Below are 22,465 nucleotides of genomic sequence, written 5' to 3'. Positions count from 1 at the left end.
GATAGTATAAGATAGCATAATGTTCAATACACATTGTTCAGATATCTAATTTCTATTCCACTTCCCCACATTAGTGTTGCCAGGCATGCATTTTGAGTACGGGCAGAAATCTTTCATTTGAAGCGTGTGACTTTGAGCGCTATCCTTTCAGGTGCTCTAACTGAGCCCTACTTTGCGCTGCAACCAGGTCAACTACAGGCACGTGCTCCATGACTGATAAAGAGTTACGGGGACGGACGAAGGGGCTCCATTTTTACCTCAGCCCTAATATTCCAGGGACACATTTGCGTCTTTAGCATTTTCACCAGGAGAGCCATCTTACGATATCGATGATTTTACTGAGAAACCGTTGCTGATTCAGGGGCATTTTAAAGCTCCCTCGCCTTGAACGGAAAGTGCAACTCTGTATAATGACTTTAATTTCTCCAAATTGCTACTTTAGAGTGCGGGGACAACAACAAAAGAAAAAAAGTAATGACAGGGGGTAAAGCACACAGAAACACCCACACGGGCATTCAGAATCAAGTTTTAACGTGTGTAGAATAAAAAGGAGATGACGACTAGACTTAAAAAGGAGATAGTAAACGGTTAAAAAAAATTCATTCCAACATCTTAAATTATAAAGATGAAAAGAAGAAACTAGCTATGAACAGGGCAGTGATTGATAATTAACTCATTGAGGGGTAAAAAAAAAAAAAAAAAAAAAACTATACAGCTCCTTTTTTGCGGATTTCAAGTGAAAGTTTCTTCTTTCTATTATTGTGCTGGCTAAAATTTACTTTTTATGGGATGATTTGATGTTCCTCTTTTATATAGGTTCAATAAGTCATAGTGAGATTACATTTACAAGACTCGGACTATAACTCAAGCGCAGAGAAAGGTGGAAAGATGAAAGATGACAAAGTTGTGACAGTAAGGAACCGAAGGTCAGACAAAGACAGGTGGGGAGATAGTTGACGTAACAGGAATCATTGAAACACTGGGAATAGGATTTAGGAAAATTAACTGTAGGGCCTTTTAAAACATTTGCAACCAATCCATATTTTGTACAGTATTTGTCAGTTATGGAAGCTCTATTATACAAATAAAGTTTCAAAGTATTAAAACGGGGGTTTTCCTTTTCATGCGGCCTCTTTTGCCACAATTGTTATTCCGAAAGGATGAGTCCAACAAGGACAAGACTGTGGAGGAAAAAGGAATCTACACAGAAAGTTTTTTTTTTTTTTTTTTTTTTACAAGGATTAACATCTTTTTAGATTTGTACAACGGGTAAAAAAAAAACAAAAAACGTGCAAATATGTATAAGACAAAACTAGTTTCACTCAAGGATACAAAAATGCATACAAAGTGTTTCCATGTGGCACATAAAAGAAAAAAATCGTCACCTCGACCCACATTGCCATCTTGCCCAAGTAATCTAGTACAGTACGTGCCACTTTTCTGTAGCTAACACCCATCTACGCATACAGCAAAATCCAACATACCGACCACTCTTACCTTTTGGCTTTGACATGACATCGAGCGTCTTACCTGTAGAAGATGGAGGACAGATGCATGATAAGTCACAAAAAACAATCAAATATTACATTTACTCACCGTAATTTCCGGCCTATAAGTCGTGACTTTTTTCACACGCTTTCAACCCTGCGGTTTATGCGTTGATGCGGCTAATTTGTGCATTTTTTCAAGGGGACACTCGAGCGGATAAGGTAACAATGAGACCGGTGGAATATATGTGCTGAGGAAGTGATTTTTACCAGCCCTGTTAGCGCTGCGCTAGCATTAGCACCGTGCTAGCGTGTTGCTGCTGTGTTACTGCCGTGTCCCAGTGATTTTTACTGGTATGTTTGTATTTTTTTTTTGCCGGCTCTTTTAGCTCTGTGCTAGTGTGTTGGTGCTTTGTTATTGTCTTTGTGATTTTTACCGGTATATATTTTTTTAACCAACCCTGTTAGTACCGCTCTCGCGTGTTTCGGCTGTGTTACTTACTGCCGTGTTACTGCAGCGTCTCAGTGATTTAGGTATGTTTTTTATTTTTTTTAACTGGCTCTGTTAGTGCTCTGCTCCTGTGTTACTACTATGTAGTTGCTGTGGCTGTTTTTTTTTTTTTTTTTACAATGTGTTTTTTTTTTAACCAGCCCTGTTCGTGCTACCGTGTTGTTGCTCTGTTAAGCTAAGCTAAGGTATTAAAACTTTGAAAACTCTTTCTCTGTACTGACTTTCTTTGTAAATATCTCATGTTTGAATGTGGACACTTGCGGCTTTTACACAGGTGCAGGTTATGTATGTACAAAATGGTAATTCCTTTACAAATGTACTGGGTGATGTCTTATAAGCAGATGTGCTCTGTAGGCCGGAAATTACAATACATTTTCCTCTGTTGAGTACCATCCCTTGGCAAATTTACTCGACAATACATATTATCTGGATGCATCAAACCAACTTCCTGTGGGACGAGCCATGTCACATCTTGACATAACATCACAAGAAATTCAATTTGCTTGTCCAGACGGGCCCATTAACGTCAGGGGCAGCAATGACACGGGATGGAGAACAAGACCGAAAAGCCTTTTTTGTGTATGAAGAGGGTTAACAAGGAAGCGCCCTTCTCTTGTTTAACAATGTTGTGTTTATTGTTACCATCGCATCAGCAGTTGATTGGCAGAGGTCAACTTTTTTTTTTTTTTTTAAGCAGAACTACGCCGATGAGGAAGCTTCAAATTCTGAGGAACTGCCGAAAGACACCCAATCAGTTTCATATCCAAATGAATGCAGTTGAGATATATTCATGTCAACAGGTAAATTGCATAATCCATACGTTGAATCTACGTTAATAGCGGAGATACGCTGTACTCACCATTGTCAGCCATTTTGGGGGCACATGTTTTAGGGGCACAACCACTAACCCACCATGCTACCTACATGTGACATGACTGTGGAGGGGGAAAAAAAATACATTTAATATACAAACACACACACTTTATACTGTAATACGCTTAAAATAACAAAGAAGATGGTCCATTACAAGAGTTCAACTTGCATGTGACAAAGCTTGCCAGTAGCTGTGCGTCAACGAATTGCCAAACAGCAGCACTGCATATCATTAGTTTGATTCCTCTTTAAAGATTTAACAATGTAATAACCACAGGACAAAAATAATCTGGTCAAGCGTTGCTACGGACAACCAAATGACCGCTCTCTCTTTATCGAGCTCCCCCCTTGTTACGTCGCGTGCACGACACACATGCACAAACACAAGTGACACATGGGACCGATTTTCTCCCAGCAACATCACTCGTTTTCCCACCCTTGTCTCCATGGAGACGAGCTTTCAGAGCTGGCAGGTTCCTGACCGTTGTGAATCACCACAGACAAGAAAGGAGGGGTGGGGTATGTCTTTGTATTTCAAAATGACTGCGAGGGGGGTGGTGGGGGGGGATTGGGTTGTGTTATCTTTGTCTTCACACGGACGACGGACAAATGCAAAAAGGATGGAAAAGATGAATGACAATGTTCAAAACGCACAAAACCAGATGTAATTCAACAAGTCATTACTAACTTAGATTAAAATTTCAATGGGGAACACCCAAGCCCAGTGATCAACTGGCTTTACAGATGCGACTGAGATAAGCAGACCATAAATAATATTTCATCACAGTTGTCTAAAATGTCAAACGAGGCAAGCACAATGGAATATATACATAAATACAGAATATCCTTTTGTTGAAGTGATGAACACGTTCAGTTTGTGCCAAAATAAGGTACTATACCCCAGCACCCCCCCCCATTGCCCCCCACAATTTTAGAAGACTTCAAACAAAAAGCAACTTAATGCAATTGTTGGAAAAAAAAAAACCACAACATTTTTAGAAATTACAGTTCAATTGTGTCAAAAGAAAAGTTTTTATACAACTTTAAAATATTTACAAATATAAGGTCAATACAAATAAAAATAATCCAAATTAACACAAGAAAAAAATCATTACTACGTCAAACAAATCAAAATAAAATGAAAATATTATGTTTATGCATTTAAAAAATTGTAGATGTCTTCCTACTTTGAATATTACTTTTTCTAATTTAGTGATTACCAAACAGTGGTATTAGTACCATAAGTGGTAGCTGGGCTTACTTAACATCAGTGAGCAAATGCAGTTTTATTTAATTTTATTAATACAATTTTCCTATATTTTAGTGCAGTACTATACAAACTGCATAATGCAATGGTTTTCAAACTGAGGGGTGCACCCCCCTATGGGGGGCCAGGTGTTATGATGGGGGGCTACCATGAACACTTTTCATTGTTAAGTCACACCTACGAAAGGGAGTTAATTTTACTACCGAGCACACAAACCCACAACAGTCACTGAAATTACTGCAGGAATTCAAGACTTTGAATTTTAGAAGAAAAAGTGTTTAGGTTTTTGGCTAAAATTATGCGTAAAGGCCTATGGAGTAGGGGTGGGCAGGTTGAAAATTATGTCATCTCCAAAAGGAGAGCGCTGCAAAAAAAAAAAAAAAAAAACGTTTGCCAACCACCGGCATCATGTGACAGTGACTGTGCAACTGTATTTTAATGTTGGCCATTACAGTGGTACTTGGAGCTCACAGTATTTTTTTTAAGGTCGTAATTGGTGTCAAAGATTTGAGAATGACTTTCTAATCAGTACAGTACTAAGTGCTGATGTGGTTATGCTGTGGTCTGCTTTATGTGCCTTATTTATCACAGAAGGCCGTGTGATAAAACAGAAATATCCAATGAATACTCCCCAAAGTTTAGTGCAGTGCAGATGAAGTGATTATTTGAAAAAGTCATTTACAGTTCATGACAATCACAGTGACTTCATTAAGTCAGTTTTAGGTCAGTGGTTCGCAACACTTTCCTTGCAGACGGCCATAGAAACTTTTACTCTGCTTAAAATTTTTACACAATTGGAAAAAGTGACATACGTTTACTTAGTGTACAATAAAGAATCATGTACACAATTGCGCAGAACAGGCGATGTGGAAAAATGTCAAAAATGGAGGACACAATGTTAGTATCCATCTGGGGGGAAAAAAAATGACAGTAAAATCCTAGTATCCTTGATATCCAGTTTAAGGTCCATGTACTAGTATGCTCTTCACCCAGTAACTAGTGAGACAATTCGGCACACTAGTTGAACAACTTGGCGCATTAGTAGAACAACTCGTTCTGTACTAGTAATGTTATTTAATTTCATAAGTGCAACTTTTAGCCTACCAGTGATGTTCAGATGATATCAAGCATATAAAAAAAATGCTAAAATGCATTCGACATCCTTGAGTTGAAGCCTAACATCCACATACCTCCGGAGACCCCAACTGGAACAACAATAAACCACAGAAGTGCTTTGTTCCTGCATTTTCCACGCATCCAGGATGGTAAATGTACAATTTATGGGGTTAAAAAAATAAGTTTTGTTTTGTGGGCTTGAATTATTTTCATGGCATGTCCGTTCTTTAAAGAAAAATGATTTGATAAGGTGCTTTGAGTTTCAAGTGAGGTGATGGAACAAATCAAAACTCTCAAAGCACCTCTGTTCTAGGACATGAACATTGAGCTGGGTTGTTACAACAAAGTGCGCACTTATAGACTAATAGTTTTTGGAGCTATTGCTGAATGGAATAAATGCTCAAACGGAGACTAAAAGCGGTCTTAATAGATCTAGGTACATTCCGCAGAAGTCAAAACATCACTAAGTAGTCACATCACTCTGCGCCATTTCCATATCTGTTCTTGGCAATGGTCACCATTTCTGTTTGAGAACTACCTGAACGTGACACTGTTATAGATTAAGGTATAGCAGCAGAACAGCGGTGAGATGTGCCATAGGTGTGTCAGAAGAATTTAAGGTGGAGGTAGGACTGCATCAGGGATCCACGCTGAGCCCCTTCCTGTTTGCGGTAGTAATGGATAGGCTGACAGAGGAGGTTAGGCTGGAATCCCCTTGGACTATGATGTTCGAAGATGGTATTGTGATCTGGAGTGAACGGGTGGAGGAACAATTAGAAAGATGGAGGCACGCACTGGAAAGGAGAGGAATGAAGATTAGCCGAAGTGAAACAGAATATATGTGCGGAGGAGGAAGAGTGAAGCTCCAGGGACAAGAGATGGCGAGGGTGGACAACTCCAAATACTTCGGGTCCACAATACAAAGCAATGGAGAGTGTGGCAAGGAAGTGAAGAAACGGGTCCAAGTGGGGTGGAACACTTGACCGAAGGTGTCTGCTGTTCTACGTGACAGAAGAATCTCCACCAGGACGAAGGGGAAAGTCTGTAAGTATTTGTTTTTATGTCTCAAAATGGCTGTCTGTTGTCATACTAGAGCAGCTTCGATTACCGGGGAGAAATTCCTCAAGTGTTTCTGACATGCTTGGCAAATAAAAAAAGATTCCGACTTTCACTGGTGCGTGCGTGTGCATCTTTGTGTACAGTTACAGAGGAAATGAACCTCAGTGAAAGGTCAGACGTCACTGGGAGATTCTTGAGAGGGTGGCCGTGGGCGCTGTTACAAGGGACCATGCGTAGGTTTAATAGGGGGGGTTCTGGTTCCATTCTAGTCAGCGGAGAACATTTACATTTTCACTCAGAGTGTCTGCAGTGTGTCACTGTGCAAAGGATAGCGCCAGGGCTGGTGACAAGTGACTTCCCTTAAAGTGTCGTCACTAAGACAAAGACCTTCCCATTTGCTTTGCTTTTTAAAGTACAAATAACCTTCTTTGTTTTCACGTGGACGCTACGAAACACCATCAAAATACAAGATTAACTTTCTCATCGTAATGATAATACAGTCTACTAATAATAACAATGCTTTACGCTTACCTGGGGGTTTTATCGGCACTCAATTTCAAGGATTATTCATTCACTCCTCCGTCACAGTAAAGCAAGTGAGGGGAGTTAAAATTATTTTATTTTTAAGTTTTATCTGATCTCTGTCTTGGGTATTTTTTACATATTGTGGGTAGGTCTGGAACACATCCCCTGAAATAGGGCAAAATTTTAAAAAATGAGGTTCCAGCTGCAATCTTAATATAATAAAATCATCTATTTTCCATCCATCCATTTTCTTTGCTGCTTATCCTCACAAGGGTGTGCTGGAGCCTATCCCAGCTGTCAATAGGCAGGAGGCGGGGTACACCCTGAACTGATTGCCAGCCAATCACAGGGCACATCGAGACAAACAGCCGCACTCACAATCACACTGAGGGGCAATTGAGAGTGTCCAATTAATGTTGCGTGTTTTTGGGATGTGAGAGGAAACCGGAGTACCCCGAGAAGACCCACGCAGACACGGGGAGACGGTGCAATCTCCACACAGGCGGGGCCGGGATCGAACCCGGGTCCTCAGAACTGTGAGGCCAATGCTTTACCAGCTGCATCACCGTGCTGCCTCATCTAGTTTTAACATGAAAAAATGTATCTTTTATAACCAAGTCATACTTTCGCAGGAATGCTGTATATAATCTAGTGTTTAATTGTGTGGTTGATGTGTTTTATCATGGCCGTTGGCTTTGTAACTGAATTGTAGAAGCTATTTAACTTACTAATTACTTTTTTTTTTTTTTTCCCCCATACGCTGTGCGGTTTTGGTTTTTCATAGCAGGTCTGGGCAAAGACCCACTATCAGATTTTAAAAAAAGAAAAGAAAAAACTATTAAGAGTGTCAACATGCTTTGATGAAGGATGGAAAAACAAGTTGAGCACAAGTTGAAACCACAATAACTCAAGTGAACCCGACAACCTGAGGCTTGATGATTACAAGGAACCGCAAAACTATGTGCACAACCTGAAGGCAATCGGCTCACCAAAAGGTGACGGAAACGTTCCTATATGTTCTCAGGAACATGTGGCCACTAGTTACAAACATTTTAACGCAGCAGTGGGTGGCATTTAGCATTCTTACGTAACAACGGCTTCATGTGAGGCGGGAGAACAGATGTGACATTGTTCCCCGTTCCTCTCATACTTTTGACAATTCAAGTCACTGAGTGTGGCGATCGCTCGTTTTCCGCTGCGAGTCGTGCAAAATGATTCACAGAAACGTGCGCGCGCGCACGCGAGCAGAGCGTGGACGGACGGTTCTCGCATACGGCGTTGCCATGGCGCACGCTCACCATGGCAACAGAGCCGGCGACGAGGGAATAGCACGGCGGCGGGGTTGTCGTCTGGGCCACTCGGAGTGAGACATGCATAGAGCCTGTGTGAAAAGCCACGTGAGCGTTCAATCAACGTCCTTGATATCAAGCTTAAGGTCAATAGTACGCTTTTTGTCATCAATAATAAGACAACTCAGTCCACTAGTAAAACCACTTACTGTACTAATAATGATTTTCCCTTTTTTCTACACATTTGTAATCAAACCATACAACTAAAATGATCAAACGGCTAGTACTACTTCACATCATTGCATTCCACTAGCTAACATCTAGCACTTCACGAGTAATACTAGTTAAATGCATCTAACTAGTGGTCCATTTTGCCTCAAGATTTACATCTACTAGTCCAACTGGTGTGCCAAAGTTCTCCTACTTTTCTAGAAAAAATTTTGTGTAGTAGTAGGAAAACATTGTAATAAAGTCTCTCCACTTGTCAAATCATCCTCTGAGTGAGGCCAAAGAGCTCATTAATTATAACATCCATCCATCCATTTTCTTTGCCGCCTATCCTCACGAGGGTCGCGGGGAGTGCTGGAGCCTATCCCATATGTCAACAGGCAGGAGGCAGGGTCAACCCTGAACTGGTTGCCAGCCTATCGCAGGGCACATCGAGACAAACAGCCGCACTCACAATCACACCTAGGGGCAATTTAGAGTGTCCAATGAACGTTGCATGTTTCTGGGCTGCAGGAGGAAACCGGGGTGTCCAGAGGAAACCCACGCAGGCATGGAGAGAACATGCAAACTCCACACAGCCGGGTCCGGGATTGAACCCGGGACCTCAGAACTGTGAGCTTTCCAGCTAAGCCACCGTGCCGCCTATGAACCTGTCAAAAATCCCAAATAAATGTGATTATCCTTGAGATCCAGCTTTCGGTTCTTCCACTAGTATGGTCTTTGTCCTGACTAGGTGGACAATTTTGGCATACCGCAGTAGTCAAAAAACTACATGCTACTGCTGAGGCAAAACTGCATGTACAAGGTAACAATTGCGTGGCAGTAGTACTTTTATGCATATCATAAAATTTAACTAGGGCAATTTTGCATCGCTTGTATTATGTAGTTGGTCCTAATAGTACGCCAAAGTTTTCGTACTAGTGTGCTGAAATGTCCTATGGTAGTGTACAGTAGTAGAGGGCGGGGGAGGGAAGATAGTAAGCAGTGTTGGGAAGATTATGTAGTTACAGTTACAAGTTACCTTGCTGAAAATGTAATGAGTGTAATTATTTTAACATCCTTCTTCAAATAACTTAATTACATTTGATTACATGTTTATACATATACGTATATCCATCTTTTTATTATTACTTTTATTAATTTTGAATGAATGTATCAAGACAACCTCTGGATGTTTCCTTGAAAAGTAAAAATTGAATTAAAACCATAGATGATTATTTTGAAATTGACCAGATGTTTGTTCTTTCGGTTTGACCAAATAACAAAACATGCTGAAGTGTAAATACTGTACCTAACAAAAAAGTGTTTGTCAAAGTTGCGAGCACGCGACCTGGAAAACCATGCGAGCGAAACGAGTGGATGGACGAGCGGCAACTTGAAATCTTATTTACCATTACAGTAAACGCTCGAGCTAATAATACAGCTGCAAGGTGTTATTTCCGCGCATCACAGCAGTTGACGGTTGCAAAGGTTCAAACCTGACTGACTGCATAACCCCAAGTTCTTAACACGAGGCTTCCTCCCAATCTTATTTTCCGTTTCATTTTAAGGTGGATGTGTTAAATTAAAAGTGACTGTAACTTAATTGGGTTAAGAAGTGTGTGTTCTCAGCTGTACCGCACACACGCACAATAACGCTCCTGGTAAGACTACTCGAGGGGATAACTTTGATAGACTTGTTGATACAAGGATTTTATATTTATTCATTAGAAAACTATGACATACAATCTGCCGGGGGGGAAATTGGACTAAAGTGACAAAGTATTTGTCGTGCTCTTCCCTTAAATAGAACAGAGCTGCAAAAATATATCAGTCCATGTTAAAGTGACTGCTGTGAATAGGAAAAAAAAAACAACAAAAAAAACCTCATGGTGCAGAACACAATGCACACATTTAACAATGGTGGTTTCCCCACTTTAGGTTTTTTTGTTGCATCTCCATTGAGGAATGAGGCGGATGGAGACGTCTGCTCAGTGTGGACTCAAAGGATGTCGCACGCCGTCGCCTGGCAACAATATCTGACTCAATGGGGCCATCTCTAGGCCAAAGCCACCACTGGGCACTTCCTTGGGGACGGCACAGACATTCTGAGATCCCATACAAGAGGCCGATCAAAAATTCGCTACTAAATGAAAATGATGCTTATTAATGTGGACCTGCACAAGATATACCACCGTTGTTTCTAATATACCAGATACATTGTTTAATTACATGAGTTTTACGCATTCATTACTACACGAGTCTAAAAATCAAATCTAAAATGCTGACTTAAGTCTACCCATTTTTTTTGCGTGTGAAGCAATCTAGGCTTTGCGGTGTGGGGGGGTGAATTCTGATAGTATGTGGGTGTACATTTTGCTATCAAAGAGCGCCATCGAGTGTCAAGACAACGTTGTGATTTTGAACTCTGGTTGTATAGTTATTTCAATACACACAGAAATGGATTAATTCATGGCTCATTTGTGAGCAGTTTTGTAAAAAGGTGTCTTGATTATCCATCCATCCATTGATTTTCTTTTCCGCTTATGCTCACGATGGTCGCGGGGAGTGCTGGAGCCTATCCCAGCTGTCAACGGGCAGGAGGTGGGGTACACCCTGAACTGGTCCCCAGCCAATCGCAGGGCACATGGAGACGAATAGCCGCACTCACAATCACGCCTAGGGGCAATTTAGAGGGTCCAATTAATGTTGCATGTTTTAGGGATGTGGGAGGAAACACACGCAGACACGGGGAGATCATGCAAACTCCACACAGGCGGGTCCGGGATTGAACGCGGGACCTCAAAACTGTGAGGCAAACGCTTTACCTGCTGAGTCTTGATTATTGTCTATTAATTCAACATAAACACAGGGATTTCAGAGATGTTTTAGAACATTTTCACAATCGGTTTAATTAATTCTTTGTAAAGGGGAAAATGATTATCTGTAAATTCTAATTAAGAGCTTTTAAAAAAAATCAATTGCCTTTACTGTGTATTATATTTGGTAATTGTGTGTGGCACCTGACTTCGGGTGAGAGACGGTAGACCTGGACCCCATATCCTCCCCTGGGCTGGTTGCCAGCCCATCACAGAGTACATCCATCCATTTTCAGAGCCACTTATCCTCACAAGGGTAACGGGAGTTCTGGAACCTACCCAGCTATCATTGGGCTCGGAGGCGGCATACACCCTGGACTAGTTGGCAGTGAATTAAAGGGCACATAGAGACAAACAGTCACACTCACAATCACACCTGAGGGAAATTTAGAGTCTCCAATTACCGCATGTTTGTGGGATGTGGGAAACGGGAGTGCCCGGAGAAAACCCACGCAGGCATGGGGAGAACATGCAAGCTCCACACAAGATTTGAACCCCAGTCCTCAGAACATGGACTTAGAAAGTCATGCTTGTGTTCCTTGGTGAAAGTCTCACGTGGAGGGCATAGCTCAATCAGCAAGTTGATTTATTTCATCAATAAAAGTAGGCTCTGTTACATTGCGATTCCAAGCAACATCTCTACATTTTCACTTTGATTATAAATCATTAGGCTCTACTCAAGTGCGCTCACATAGCAATATTATTTTTGTGCCAATGTACAGAAGTGGTACCCTTCACTGACGCAACTGCTGTCTCTTGAACATTTACAATACTCACAAAACACACACACGTGATATGTGCAACAGCATTTGTCATATTTACTGCATAATAAATAAACATTTAAAGTTTATTTTCTTCCAAATCAGGGAACAATTGAAAATATGATAAATACATCAAGTATATTTGCACTCAACAGCCACATCATTAGGTACACCTGCAAACAGGAGCTGCCTTTGTAAGAGAAAAGCTTGACTAAAGAGAACATTTGTTTAATATTGTGGTTGTAGTTTGCATTGTTTTTTAATTACACATCATAGTGGGATATTCTGCATTTGTAATATGTCCTCAGTAGATCTCAGTGAAGACGTGTTTTTTTTTTTTTTGGTACAGGTGCACCTAATGTGTTCCGTGAGGGGGTGCGAAAGAGATTGTGATTAAACAGAACACACGGTCTCACCTGAGATGACCCATCTAACCTGCAAGACGGAATGAACACGCGTCCTCGCAAAGATCTGCTGCCATCAGTCACACTTGCTGACTTGTTAAAGACAAAAAAAAAAGCATTTCAGAGAGACAACATATGGACAGCAAGTATTAGAAAAAAGTTAAAGCATTGCATGTGCTTCATAGTTTTATACTGTAAAATGAAATGTTTTGGCATTAAGAGTAAGACTATATGATCTCCTTGCCAAATTAACAAAGCACTTTTTATTCCAGTACAAGATGAAAAGTATAAAAAAATATTTCTGCCTTGAGGATCTGTTTTGGCATGTTTTGCATACCGTCACTACAGTTATGAGGGTCATTGATGACAATGGAGTGAAAAAAATGGTCCATTTGTACCGTGGAGATGGAACCGAAATTTGTAGTCGGACCGTGTACTGTTTTGAAACCATTCCAGACACGATGAAAAATGCTTGTGGTCCTTAAAAATAAAACCAAATCAAAAAAAGTAAATAAAACAAGAAACTATGTGCACCTTCTTCTGCTGAATGATAAATATTTACTGTCACACCTATCCACGTATTTCTATGCTCTCTTTAACACCCCTCCCACATACACACATCAGGGTCTTTGCACTTCCAGTGATTTTTTTTTTTCTCCAAATCAAATCATTTGTAGACTATGAATTTTTAATTGTAATCCTGGACAATGAGTTGAGATGAGCCTTGTATAAGATATGAGCATTGCTTTGGCACCATCTAGTGGTACCTTGGTGCCAAGGAACTAGGATGAAATGAAATGAGGAGGTTCATGTAGTGCATTGCTGCCATCTCGTGGTATCATGGTGCAAAAGAACCGTGTTGACATGAGTTGAGGAGCTTCATGTATTGCATCACCATCATCTTGTGGCATTCATAGGCAAGTATGGAGTGCGACAATTACTTGCGGGTATTTGCTATTGGTGGAAAGACTTGCTCCCTTAACCCCCGCAAATAGTGACGATTCAGTGTATTCTTATGCCGCTGCGAAAACTACTTCATTGTGCCCAGTCCACAACCTTAAAACCTTGTGTCAAGACTGTCGTAAACCATGGACTCCTGTACAAATGACAGATTTTAAAGGCCATTTGGATCACATTGTTTTTTTTTAAATATATGTAAGCTGTAATGTGAGGCTTGCCATTTGTACAGTTGTCGACTATGACATCCCACTTTGTGCTTCAAACCTCCTCGGTCGGTAAGAACTGTTCGGTTCGAGGCGTGATCAGCTGTGTGGAGCCTTCACGTTATCTGCACAAGCACAACACACTGCTTCTTTTGTCACCATTTCTTTTTTTCCCCCCCAATCTCTTCTCCTGCCTTCTTGTTTTCGGCTGCGCCGCTTCGGTTTGCTGCTCATCCCACTCTCACGTTGGGGGGTTTCAGTGCTGCAGGAGGAAGTTGGTGGCCATGTTGATGTCGTTGTTAGAAGCCCGAAGGGCCTCGAGCGCGTCCATCCGGGAGAAGCCCATTTCCACCAACCTGGCAACCTAGAGGAGGTGAGCCATGGATTGAATGAGAGAGAATGTGTAGTATCATGCAAGCACCGAAAGCATTTCGATATAGAAATTGAGCACGTCATGCTTTATGAGCAAATGGTCTTTAGTACCAGCTTGTGATGATGTAAAGCTAATGCAAGACTTGTTTCTGTTGCCATATTTCATTTTGGATCATCTGTTTAGTGATGTGTTTGTTGTATCTACCACTTATACAGATCCACACACTAACTGTCAACTGTTTTGGCAGCTTGGTGATGAAAGTGGGGCGAAGGAGTGAAAATATCTATTGAGGCTTCTACTGTCACTGTCTTGTGTGTGCTTTGCAGTTCACACGCTCTCATTTTTAGCTTTAGGGGTAAATAAAAAATAACTGGCGCTGATGTTTGGGCACGTATCTGCTGGATGTACCCCTCTGCATCATCAGCCCAGCATAAAGGGGGAAGGGCGCAGTGCCTCATTGGCGCGACAAAGAATCGCCTCCTCAAACCACACAAATCGAAACAAAGGGGGAGAAAACTATACTATAATTATCAAGCCTTAGTATGTCACTGAAAAATTACAAAAAAAGAACATTTTGCATAATGTCTCATATATTTGTTATTGGGGTTGGAGTTTGCAGTGGTGTAGAACTGCATCGAATCATTCTGAGTGCTGTGTTTAAAAAATGTGGTACCTTGGCTAATTTCACGAGTGGGTGAACATAAGAAAAACGTGTTCGGCATCCTGTACCGATCAAAACGACCATTATTGGCATCATGAAGGTACAATTAATTGATATGTCTCTTGAATAGGATCTCTTTAGAAGCATCAAAATCGGAAAGTACAGGTAAACGCGGCTGCACCTGCTCTTCGACGACGGAGTTGTCCAATGGTGGCGGAGGTGCCGAGGGCTGTGTTTGAGCCTGCGTCGGGGCCGCTCTTCTGGCTCTCAGGGAGGGGAACAATCTGGTCCACTGGAGCAACCCAGTCTGCTGAAACATTATTATTTTTTTTAATTTTAAAAATGGACGTTTTCATTTTTTCTACTTCAGCTAAATAGGTGTTGGCAGCTCTGGCTTCCTCCCACATTCCGCAGACATGCAAGTTAGATTTATTGAAGATTAAAACTAACTTTCTGATAAACTTCCACAGGAAGTGCATCCATCCATTTTCTCAACCCCTTATCCTCACTGGGGTCGCGGGCATCCTCGAGCATATCTCAGCTATCTTTGGCCAAAAGTCCAGAAACTGGAACTGGTAGCCAAAGCCCCCATTTGCTGATGATAGAGAGCGAAAATGCTGCTGTGAATTACAAAAATCTGCAAATAAGCCCTCCCCTCAGAATGGTTTATAATGGCTACAAGGTGGCAGCAAAGCATTATTTTTTTCCCCCATGGGAAACTCCTAAACTCACTTCAACACACAGTAATTCCTCAACATAGCTGCAACAAGATGGCAACAAAGAACCAGTTTGTCTAAATTAAACTCCAACTCACTTCAAGATAATTCTTTGAGACCAAAATGCCATCAGATGTTGCCAAAGTTAGACTTGTATAGAATCTGAAAAAAAAAAAAAAAATCTGCAAATGGGTGAATTTGGGAAAGCCAAAATCCAAATGTGCAAGATTAACTTGGAACTGAGGTGGAGCAAATAAAAAAGGTATCATATGGAATGATACATGTAAATATTTTGTTATGCAAAATAGATACATCTCCTTGACCATATCTAAGGGGATTGGAGAGCCTTAATCACTTACTTTTTTTATTTTGTCTTTGCTCAGTGATTGTGTCGATATGTGCGCTGCGACTGACTGGAGAACACTTCAGGGTGTAATCTGCCTGTTGCCCAAAGTTAGCTCGGACAGGCTACAGCACTACTGTGAACCTTGTGAGGATAGGTGGCTTTGAAAATGAATACATTCAACTCTCCACAGTGACTTCAATTAGCCAGCACTGTAACTGGAGCTCACTCTGAATTCTCAATTTTGAATCAGAACACAATGAAAGGGGGGGGGGATATACTACGTAACGGTTCAGAACGTAAAAAAACTCATATTAGGGCACTTGTAAATCAAGACTGGTTATAATCAGGCTTGTGCTAAAATTATTCTTAAATTCCTTCAATCTTGTAAATTCCTGCTTTACTCCCATTAATTCCCATGAATTTTTCACTAATTCCCATAGAGTCCAACTCTGAGAGTTCCTGAAATTTTGTAACCCCGCCTCTCCGCCCTGGGACAGACTGCAGTTCATCCACACCCCCTAAGGATAAGTGATGGCAGGCCCTACTTGTGCTTGGTGTCTGGAATTCGCACGAGCCTCGAACTGGGCCAGCAACAGTTGTTGATCCAATTGGTCCATCCGCTGTTGCCTCTGGATGTCGAGTGTGGCGCCCATCCCCAGAGGCGCCTCACTGGTTGGTTGAGAAGCTTCGAGGGTAAAATAAACACGCATGATCACGTTTGTACACGGCTGCTGTGTGAATTGCGACGGCTCCATTTTGAACTCACTCGAGAAGAGGGGCTCCAGGAGGTAACGTGCAACAGCACACAGCCAGGCAGGCACAAACAGCAACTTCTGGAGCCAGAGGACATTGGCGTGGTACAAACCACCTGAGATCTGATATATACATATTGAAATTAGTATATTATTGTGTTACGATATGGTGTGCTGACATTTTTAGCCTAGTTTAGCTTAGTACAGTGGACTCTCTGAGGTAAATGTTCTACTTTGGATGTCAAATGGATGGATTTGAGAGGAATACTTCTTGAGAAATAACAAGAGACAAATTCACTTTTAAATCAGGTAATCCTTTCAGAGAGATATGAAAAAAATGTTAATACTGTTTTTGTTTGTAAACAAATATTTGGGTGTCCAAATGTAAAGATTTGGCATTGTTCTTTGATGTTTGCACCAGATAATGGTGACATTTTAGCTTGAAATTCTGAGCTGCTCAAGTACTGAAACCATTTGAGGGTCCACTGACTTTGCACAGGTGCTCTAATGGGCCTTGGGACAATCATGTGACTCACCAGTCCGCTGAGCGCGAGGAGCCACATGAAGGGGCTGGATGTGAACAGCTACAAAGACACACAGAGAAGTAGGGTTAAGGTTCACACCTGGATGTGCAAAAAAAGAGGAAATTCGGAGTGCTGAACATAACCATACCTGCAGCCCGACTATGTAGACCAAAGTCTTGTTGGTGATGTTGATGCTGCCCATGACCTGGGTGACTGGCACCTTAGGGATGGACAAGTAGAAAGGCACGAAGAGAGCAAAGACTGGGGCCAGCCTGTGGAAGTCAGGGGTCAACCATCAAGCTTATGATTAGATATCATTTGAAATGATGTCACCGCTACTCACAGCCCTGCGGGCAAGTCCTCCACCTCAAAGTTGAAGAACAAGGAGAGCGCTTGAGCCAACACAAAATCCAGTAGTGCAGAGAGACACCAGGTGCCGACCAGGAATGACTTTGCAGGAAGACAGACAGAAAGAAAGCAGTAGTTTCTTTACTACCTTGACTGAAAAGTTTAATTTATTTCAATTTAAATCACACACTAAATAATGTTCCCTATTTAAATGCCGTTAATCCAATCCAATGGTGGGTTTAAGTGTTTAGCCAGTTCAATAAATGGCTGAAAATACAACGGTGGAAGTAAAAAGGCACTCGTAAGTACACTTTACAACGATTTGATCGGCCTGATCGGATCGGCCGATAATTGGCATTTATTTGCCGATCGGTTTTGACGTCATAATTTGCCGATCCGATCAATGATGTCATGGAGAAAGACATTAACTCCGTGTCCACACCTCTCACAGTACATCTGAATCCAAATGCGACTTTATTTATATTTTTTTTGTGTCACTTTACGTAGAACTGTAAACACAGGGATGAGAATGACCAATTTGGAAAAACACTGAAAATGTCTATCTTCGGCAGAAATTTTTTTATAAAACACATTGTTGAATGGTGACCTCAGGTTACTTCTAACAGTGTAAATACAGGGGAATCATAACTGTTTGAAAACTTAAAATATGAGTCCAAACAACCCAAATAATTTTGCCAAACTTCACACATGAAAATGTAGACTGAGTGAAATTCATATCAAACAGGCTACTGCACTTATAAGTTATACTTAGAAATAAGTACACAAGTAATTTGGAGAGAGAGAGAGAGAGATCATGAAATATAACATAAAAGTGAGTAATAAAATGCGTGATCTACAGGGCCAGTGCTACAGATAGGCCTTATCGTAGTAACAGTTGTCAATTATATAATATTTGAGAAATTTCCGGTTTGGATATGCTCCTGCATATTATTTGTTCCTATCAGAACACAGAGTGCACAGCACTTTGCCGGGAACGTCGTTTTCTATGTGCTCAGTTAGACAGGTTGATACCGTTTTCATTCCTATCAGTACAGTTACACTTTTTTCAACCCATGCCCATCTGAAACAGTTTTTTTACTCCATGGTTTTTATCAATTTCCCTGGCACGATCTTCATCTTTTCGCCCAAAGACTTTCGCCAAACGTGCAGACCGCTCGATAACACATGCGTACATAAGCCTATAAGTTATAACTATGCCGTAGTAAATAGAACGCTTCTCTATGAAATGTTAACATCAGAGTGAAAATACCGACGAAATACCGCCAAAATGCTACCGGAAATAGGAATGTTGTTGTTATTATAAACATCAAATTTAATGCAAAAAGATAGCAATGCCGCTTTCCGCAATCATAGGTGTGACTAATTTCACAGCCCCCCCAAAAAAAATGTTCAACGGATTTAGACGTTTCACAAAAATGTCATTTTCAGATGGAAAAACTCGGAATTCCACAAATACGCACAAAATTCTCATCCCTGTAAACATCTGATAACCAATAAAGTTTAAAAAACAAAACAAAAAAAAAAAAAACCCACCAGCTCGATGGGGGAGAGAAGACCGCTAGAGAGACAACACGTAATGCGTGGATCAGACTACTAAGACAAATCTGTTCTTTTACGATTGCACTATGTCAGACTATTGCAATAAAACCTTGTATTCCAATAGCACCGTATCCCATTTTTTACGATCAGTGAGCTTTCATCTGGTTAACTCCAAATGTGACTACATACACTCATAAATGTGGAGCTGACAACACGAATGGATCTCTAACTGTATTATAATAAAAAATGGGGGGCGGGGAGGGGGCCACCGGCGCTCAGGACAGGGAAAGATGTTCGTGTTAAATCAGAGACCCAACTGGAAGGAGATGGGCGTCACCCATATCATGATGTCAAAGTTAGATCGGCATGATACTTACACCAAACTTCCTGGAGCCGAATCTCCTTTCAAAGACTCTGAAGTTGTATATTAGCAGGCCGCTGCAGAAGGAGTCCTTAACGTCCAGACACACCAGCCGGCCGCACAACAAGCGCCACACCTACGACAATACAACCGAATTGTTAGACACAGTCTCCCACTAATAATTGAGTATCAGAAAGTGACTTTTCATACAAGAACGAATGGCAAAAAATGTTAAGACTAAGTAATCAAGTCTCAAACTGACTTTAACTTTTCTGTTGAAGTACATGTACACTGCTTTTAGCTCCTTCATACAAGACAGTCCAGAGCAGACTCCATACCTGCTGCTGGTGGCTGACGGCATACATGTTGTACTCGAACATGTGTTGGTATTGGGGCAGCAGACTGAGCATCACCGTCAACCCGCTCAGCACCAGGAGGAGGCCTTTGGATAGAGGAGCCTTGTCTAGAGAGCACAAAACAGAACTATATTCTCAAAGGGCGGGGCATAGGCATTAGATACATATTTTTATCTGTGGTACATGTGTATAGGCATAGAGAGATAGAGAGATAGAGAGATAGAGAGATAGATAGATAGAGAGATAGATAGATAGATAGATAGATAGATAGATAGATAGATAGATAGATATATGTATGTATATCAATAAAATAAAAAAGAGAGTGAGAGAAGAAAATATGTGTATATATATATAGATATATCAATAGGAATAAAATAATAGAGAGAGAGAACTGATGCAAATATACTATATATGTATGTAAATATACTATATATGTATGTATAGTAGTTCGTCTCTATGTATACTGAACAAAAATATAAATAACAGAGGAGCCTTGTATGGAAACCACAAAACAGAACTATATTGTCAAAGTGCGGGGCATATGCATTATAGACATTTTTATCTGTGGTACATGTGTATAGGCATTTCTAGCGTGTGTGTATATATATATATATATGAATAGAATAAAAAAAAGAGAGAGAGAACCTATGCAAATGTACTATATATGTATGTATGGTAGTTCGTCTATGTATAGTGGACAAAAATATAAACAACAAAACACTTGTTATTCAATCACATTTTTCACGAGCTGAACTCAGATATCTAAGGCTATGTACAAAAACAGCCTATTTCTCTTAAATATTGTTCAAAAATCTAAGTTGGTGAGCATGTCTCCTTTTCCTCCATAATCCATCAACCTCACAAGCATGGCATATAAAGATGGCGATGATCACACAGGTGTGCCGTCGGCTACCCAAAATACAAGGGCACTCTAAAACATGTATTTTTACTAAATTGCACTTTTGACAGATAATTAATCTGATGTAATGAAAGAAGGTGTATGACCTGAAAACTTTTTACATTTCTTCGGACTCCTTTTTGAAGTGTTTAATTGTGGAATATTTGTTTTGCAGGTTTTTCTATTTCTGTTGTTCTGCATGTTGGACATAGAAAGTTCATTCAATAAAAAGAAAATCAGAGATTCTTCCAGGCCTTGGGGTGAAATTTAAAGTGGGGGAAAAAATACATAAAGAGTAAGAGAGAATTTTGAGGATTAATATAATTGTATAGAAAATGGAGTACAAATATTCTAAACACTAATTCTGTATAAACTGATACAGTATTATAAGGCAGTACTATTTTTCTGTTTCAAATTTTATATTCAGTCGCTATGGATGGGTTTCCAGTGACGTCACCACCACCTTGAGACCAATCGGATAAATTAACGATGGAAAAAAAGCTTCCGGCTTCACCTGTCACCTGTTGTTCTTTGACCTCTATGACACACAAGATGGCGTAATTGGAAATCTATCCATAATCAGCTATGAATGATGGACACCTGTAGATGATAAACTGAATTATTCATTTTCCCATCATTCTGAAGAGCTAAATTTTGAAAAACAATAGTTCATTAGAACAATGGAGAAACATTTCATCGTGTCGTTTTCGGCAATAAATTTCATGTTTGGACTTTTTTTTTTTTTTTTAAAGAGTTTGACAAATCTGGGGAAAAGTTTCATTTAGGTGAAAGATGTAGATATGACTTAAAATTTACATGACGAATTTCGGAGATTTCTACAACCGAATCTCAGCTAGCTCAACCCAGCACTAAAAATAATAAAGTAAATTCCAAATAATTGCGCTTTATACCCTCTGCCTCGAGAGAAATTAAAAAAAAAAAAAAATGACAGCTCGATGCTAATCTACTTAACTGAGCTAGCTGTGTAGCCATCTAGTGTCCGAGAAGGGAATACTCACACAGGCCCCGTGAACCAGTGGTGCTAAACATGGCGTCGAAGGAGTTCACAACAGGCAGTGTGTCAACAAAAACTACGATCGACACAATGAGGTGATGCAGAAAAAGCGATCCATGCTGAGATCAGGACTGGAGTAGTGGCGGAGGCTGCCTGGCTAGTGGGGACAGAAAGGGGAAAAGTGAACCACCTCCACCGACGGAAGCTCCGTTAGACCACAACACCTTCCTCATTTGACGGAAGCTCAACTTGTCTTCTACAACTTGGTCACTAGAGGGGAGTGTTTGCTTACGTTTAAACGTGAAAAGCAAAGCCAATTTATTTATATAGTGCATTTCATACACAAGCTAACAAAAAAGAAATGAAACATATAAAAAACGGGGGAAAAACAATAAAAATGACAACAAAATATATATATTTATTAAAGATGAAAAATAAGCAGCGTACAGTGCAAGAAATACCATTAAAAGTGAGAAGAGTGAAACATAATTAACATAATTATAACACCGCCTTGTGAACGACGTTTTTATTCAGGTGTTGCAGTCAGAACACCGCACTAATCGACAATATGAGTAATTAGAATAGTCATTAATATTATTCATCATCGTCATCATCATTAGTGGAATACATTAAAAACACAAAGATTGTTTTAGCATAATTTTCTATATATTATCATTTTTAATAATAATCAGGCGACACAATGCATCAGCTGGTAAAAGGGTTGGTCTCACAGTTCTGAGGTCCCGGGTTCAATCCCGGACCCGCCTGTGTGGCGGTGACACGTTCTCCCCGTGCCTGCGTGGGTTTTCTCCGGGTGGGCACTCCGGTTTCCTCCCACATTCCAAAAACATGCAACATTAATTGGACACTCTAAAATTGCCCCTAGGTGTGATTGTGAGTGCGGCTGTTTGTCTTGATGTGCCCTTCGATTGACTGGCAACCAGTTCAGGGTGTAACCCGCCTCCTGCCCCTTGACAGCTGTGATTGGCTCCAGCACTCCCCGTGACCCTCGTG

At 40.6% G+C, this 22,465-nt stretch overlaps 1 protein-coding gene across 3 annotated transcripts; it reads right to left on the bottom strand.

Annotated features, from left to right (window-relative positions):
• Positions 1-11,782: 11,782 nt before the first annotated feature.
• ubac2 (UBA domain containing 2) lies at positions 11,783-21,748 on the bottom strand. Of its 3 annotated transcripts, none has more exons than XM_061837823.1 (10): positions 21,456-21,748; positions 19,521-19,645; positions 19,199-19,318; positions 17,257-17,363; positions 17,062-17,185; positions 16,926-16,973; positions 16,404-16,512; positions 16,183-16,322; positions 14,757-14,885; positions 11,783-13,905 (listed from the first exon to the last, which is right to left on the bottom strand). In XM_061837823.1, the coding sequence occupies exons 1-10, from the start codon at positions 21,484-21,486 to the stop codon at positions 13,798-13,800; spliced, it is 1,041 nt and encodes a 346-aa protein (XP_061693807.1). In that variant the 5' UTR covers positions 21,487-21,748; the 3' UTR covers positions 11,783-13,797. The 3 variants fall into 3 exon arrangements, with proteins under 3 accessions (XP_061693807.1, XP_061693808.1, XP_061693809.1); XM_061837824.1 differs by having other exon boundaries at positions 14,757-14,882; XM_061837825.1 differs by lacking the exon at positions 21,456-21,748 and adding an exon at positions 20,951-21,036.
• Positions 21,749-22,465: the final 717 nt, after the last annotated feature.

This window comes from Syngnathoides biaculeatus, chromosome 12 (assembly GCF_019802595.1).
Source record: "Syngnathoides biaculeatus isolate LvHL_M chromosome 12, ASM1980259v1, whole genome shotgun sequence".
NCBI lineage: Eukaryota > Metazoa > Chordata > Actinopteri > Syngnathiformes > Syngnathidae > Syngnathoides > Syngnathoides biaculeatus.
Note: the sequence above shows the minus strand (reverse complement) of the source record. Positions and strands in the feature narration are given on the sequence as shown.